At 40.1% G+C, this 4,941-nt stretch overlaps 1 protein-coding gene and 1 pseudogene across 1 annotated transcript; one reads left to right on the top strand and one right to left on the bottom strand.

Annotated features, from left to right (window-relative positions):
• Window positions 1-894: 894 nt before the first annotated feature.
• LOC118834576 lies at window positions 895-2,932 on the bottom strand (annotated as a pseudogene).
• A 394-nt stretch (window positions 2,933-3,326) lies between these two features.
• On the top strand, window positions 3,327-4,519 carry LOC118834784 (high mobility group protein B1-like). Its single transcript, XM_036742209.1, has one exon. It carries the CDS (start codon window positions 3,411-3,413, stop codon window positions 4,050-4,052), a length of 642 nt encoding a protein of 213 aa, XP_036598104.1. The 5' UTR covers window positions 3,327-3,410; the 3' UTR covers window positions 4,053-4,519.
• Window positions 4,520-4,941: the final 422 nt, after the last annotated feature.

The following is a 4,941-nucleotide window of genomic DNA, read 5'->3' on the forward strand; positions in this document are numbered from 1 at the left end:
CCTGGCTCCCGGTCTGGTTGATCCTGTCATGCCCCAAGCTGGGCTCTGCTCTACTCTGCTCCTAGCTGTTTGTGATAGACCCTTCCTAGCCACCATCCAGGCTGTCCTGGACCCCTGCTTCCTTTTGTGATTTCATGGGTTCTGCAGCTCTAGAACTTGTTCAGAGCCATTTTTATAGGTTTTTGGAGAGATTTTTGGGGGGTGGGGCTTAAGCTAGTCTCTGCTTTCCAGCTGCCATCTTGTCTCTGCCCCTCTGAGTTTGTTTTTCTTGACTATATCACACACACACACACACACACACACACACACACACACACTCACTCTCCTGCATGTATATGTGTGTGTTATAAGGGAAGAGTTTATTTACTTTTTTGTGGGAAGAAGATAGAGACAGTGGTATACATGGAGAAAAGAAAGAAAAAGATGGAAAGGAAAGGGAGGGAAAACAAAAAAAGTGTAAGAACAGAAATCAATAAAAATAAGGGAGTAAAGTAAGCACATTATGAATTTTTCATAAGACTTTGATTTCTGGTAAAATTCTAGAATATCTCCAAAGAAGACTAGTGAACTAAAAAGATGTAGTGATCACAAAAAATCAGGAAGACCATGAAAAACATATAATACTAGCATAAAATTATTTTTATGATATTTCTAAATTAGGTGACTACTTTATATATAATGTGGCTGGGTTTTATTTAAGCATTTCAGATAGGCTTAAGCACTCTTCCTGTAGATAAAATGGAGAGATTTTAGTTGATAGCTAGGTTAAGTCAAAACTGGACAGATGTCAGGAATTCATTGCATTCAAATAATGCTTCTATTTCTCTCTCTCTTTTTTTAAAGGTTAATTATCTTTGCACTTTTATATTAATATTTTAAAAGGAATCAATTTGTTCATGAATCAGGTAACAAAAGTATAAATCCAGTGAAGACAACTTGCAAGTTGAACCTGAGCCATCTTTTGTAGTACTGAAATTTTATGGTTATAGAAACTATGATACTCAGAAAAGCAAGAAAGAAAATACCAACTCTGCCTTTGTTGAAGCATTCCAAGAGGAAGAAGCTTGCCCAGTCTACCTTAGACTGGCTATTTGGTGGGTAGCTGAGCTTGTTGGCACCTTCCATCTTTAACCTCTTTGTTAGGCATGATTGGTGATTGGAGAAGGTGTCAAAACTGTATTTTCCATAATATGCACCCATCCCACTCTTACCAACTCCTCTAAAGGGCAAAGAGTTGAGAGTGAAATGAATGATGATGTCATTGCCAGTAACCTCACCACTGGAGGTTTTCTCTATGATCCTTTTTATCAGCTTATTGTTATCAGAAAACACAGGGCCAGGGTTTTTTCTCACTGCACTGTATTGCTTCATCTGCATTTTTCACAGGCACTCTTAGAAGTACAGGTCCACAAATCTCTTCATGCATCACCTTGGAATTGGGCTTAATGTCAGTAAGGACAGTCAGGGCTATGTATCTTGTACCCTCATCCTTCTCTCTCCAAAACCTATCTTTTGTACTTCTAGTAAATTTGTCACTCTTTTAAAATGACAAAGGTTGATGATCTTTTCATAATCAGGAGACGTTTTTATTTCTTCACCATAGAATTCCTTCACAGTTTCCTTTATCTTCTCCACAGTCTGACTCTGGAGGGATGGCTCCCAGAGAATGTAGTCTGGAGCAATGCAGTTCCAACCATAGTTCATATACTTCCCCCAGGTGATATATCTTCAAGCAGTGTCAAGCTTACAATCTTTACCAACATAGCATGGACTCTTCCCTCCGAACTCCAGTCACAGGGGTTAAATGCTTGGCAGCAGCTTCCATGACAATCTTCCCAACTCCAGTTGTGTTTGTCCTTCATTTTTGTAGATGACCATGACATCAGGGAAATGGTGATTTGACTTGCAGTTGACTTTGATTTGAGTGAGGCAGGACTGTTCAAGGACACCAGCCTCATTCTCTCCTCCAGACATCTGGATCCAGTGACCTGATATTGATCAGGATGGCTGGAGATGGCCCAGGATGTAATGGGAGACCCTAGCCCTTTTAAGCTCAGGCTTTTAATGTACTCAGTTAGAGGGAGGTAATGCCCATTCAGTTAATAGTCCTCTTTAAGAAGTGAGTCAAGGAATGGCTCCTTTAATGAGAAAAAAAATCAAACAGGGAGGGGAAGACCCTCAAAGAGAAGCAGTTACCATCGACAATCACTCTAAGGCAGGAGGGCCCAAAATGCAGCTATTGAGTGGAGCCTTGGCAGGGACCTATTCATCTAGTATGGAGAATATGGTCAAATCTTTGTTCGAAGTTCTGTGGTCTCTTTAACACCAACATTAATAACATAGTATAGCTCTTTGTCTAAATACAGAGGGGGGATCTTGGCCAAGAGGTAGGCTGTCCTTTCACCTAATTCTCATGGCTTAACTATGACAGCATTTCCTGTTGTGATGACCACTATTAATGGCTGGCTATTTAGTAAAAATGGGTAGTTCCAAGCCCCAGTAATCAAAACCACTCCAAGGGCTCTGAGTGGGCATAGGCCTCATCAAAAATTGTCATGAGATTCTTCTTAGCCATCTCTGGGGCAACCCACTCAGGAAGTGTCTCCAGTACATGATCAAGCTCCCCAAGAACGTTACCACCTTTTTGACTATATGCCTCGAACTCACTCTTGCGCAGTTCCTGGGCCAGCATCCCCAGTATCTCCTTCTAGCACTCCTGCACTATGCTTTGCAGGGCCTTCAGTTGCTGTAGGTAGAATGACAGTGGCCTCGAGCAGTGTCTCTGGAAGGCTGCCCAGATGTGCAATACCAGCTATGGTGCCACCCTGCAACCAGAGGCAATGGCAGGTGCCTGGCTAGGCCTACTTCTGGGCTCAGGTTGGACCAGGAGTGGGGCACTCCTGCCCAACGCCTCTCCACCTTCTTCCCCCATTCTGCAATGTTCCCATTTCTCAAAAACATTTTAGGACATGATTTTGAGGACAGCCCCTGTGATACACTGGGGGAAAAACAAAAACAAAAATAAAAACATTAGATTTGAAGTCAGAGGATTTCTCTTTGAATCCTGGCTCTTTTGTTTCCTGCCCCTGTGATATTTATACATCCCTTAAACTCTCTTAACTTCATTTCCCTCATCTTCATAAATGAGCATTTTCAACTAGGTAATCTGAAAGGCCTATTCAAATTCAAATTCAAATCCTATGATTTTTTTTTCTGTAGAGAGTTTTATAAGCTTTGTAAGGAAACCAATTTCTTTAACAATATAATTTTAAGGTACAGTCCTACTGATTGTGATCACCTGCCTTATAAATCAGATTTGGACATTGAGCTCCATAGAGACAGTGCCGGGGCAAGTAAGAGCCGGACGGGCACTGGGCTACTCTGTGCGGCGCTGAGGGAAAGTAATCAAAATGGGCAAAGGTGATCCCAAGAAGCCGAGGGGGAAAATGTCCTCATATGCCTTCTTCGTGCAAACCTGCCGGGAGGAACACAAGAAGAAGCATCCAGATGCTTCTGTGAACTTCTCAGAATTTTCTAAAAAATGCTCAGAAAGGTGGAAGACAATGTCTGCTAAGGAGAAAGGAAAATTTGAGGACATGGCAAAAGCTGATAAGGTTCGTTATGAAAGAGAAATGAAAACCTACGTACCACCTAAAGGAGAAACAAAAAAGAAGTTTAAGGATCCCAATGCGCCGAAGAGGCCTCCTTCAGCATTTTTCTTATTCTGTTCTGAGTATCGTCCAAAAATTAAAGGGGAGCATCCCGGTCTTTCTATTGGAGATGTGGCAAAAAAATTGGGAGAAATGTGGAATAATACTGCTGCAGATGACAAGCAACCTTATGAAAAGAAGGCAGCTAAACTGAAGGAAAAATATGAAAAGGATATTGCTGCATACCGGGCTAAAGGAAAGCCTGATGTTGGGAAAAAGGGAGGAGTTGTCAAGGCTGAGAAGAGCAAGAAAAAGAAGGAGGAGGAGGAAGATGAAGAAGACGAGGAGGAAGATGAAGAAGATGATGAGGAGGATGAAGAAGATGATGATGACGATGAATAAGTTGGTTCTAGAGCAGTTTTTTTTCTTGTCTATAAAGCATTTAACCCCCCTGTACACAACTCACTCCTTTTAAAGAAAAAAAAAATTGAAATGTAAGGCTGTGTAAGATTTGTTTTTAAACTGTACAGTGTCTTTTTTTGTATAGTTAACACACTACCGAATGTGTCTTTAGATAGCCCTGTCCTTTAGTGGTATTTTCAATAGCCACTAACCTTGCCTGGTACAGTATGGGGGTTGTAAATTGGCATGGAAATTTAAAGCAGGTTCTTGTTGGTGCACAGCACAAATTAGTTATATATGGGGATGTAGTTCATTTTCATCTTCAGTTGTCTTTGATGCAGCATATGAAATAATTGTTGTTCTGTTAACTGAATACCACTCTGTAATTGCAAAAACAAAAAAAAAGTTGCAGCTGTTTTATTGACATTCTGAATGCTTCTAAGTAAATACAATTTTTTTTATTAGTATTGTTGTCCTTTTCATAGGTGCCCTTAAATCATAACTTTTCTTTTTGAGGGGAAGCTCGTCTTTGCTTTTGTATGCCCATTTGGGATCACATGAATTATTACAATTTTCATCATCTTTTCATATAGTTAGCCGATAAAAAGCTTTGATCTACACACCCTGCATAATTGTGATGGGGTAATAAAAGTTGTATAGAAACAATTTTTCTTCCATAACTGGAAATCAAAAGTTACCAGTTAATAAACTCAAATTTCATATAAAAAAAAATAAATCAGATTTGAATCTAATCAATAAGCTAATAAAGTACCTACTATGACCAAATGATTAAGTGCTTACTATGTATCTGGAACCAGATAGGCACTGCATATACAAAGACAAAAGTCAAATAAGCTTTGCTCTCAGAAGGGATGGCTAGATGGCACAA

Source organism: Trichosurus vulpecula, chromosome 1, assembly GCF_011100635.1.
Source record: "Trichosurus vulpecula isolate mTriVul1 chromosome 1, mTriVul1.pri, whole genome shotgun sequence".
Taxonomy (NCBI): Eukaryota; Metazoa; Chordata; class Mammalia; order Diprotodontia; family Phalangeridae; genus Trichosurus; species Trichosurus vulpecula.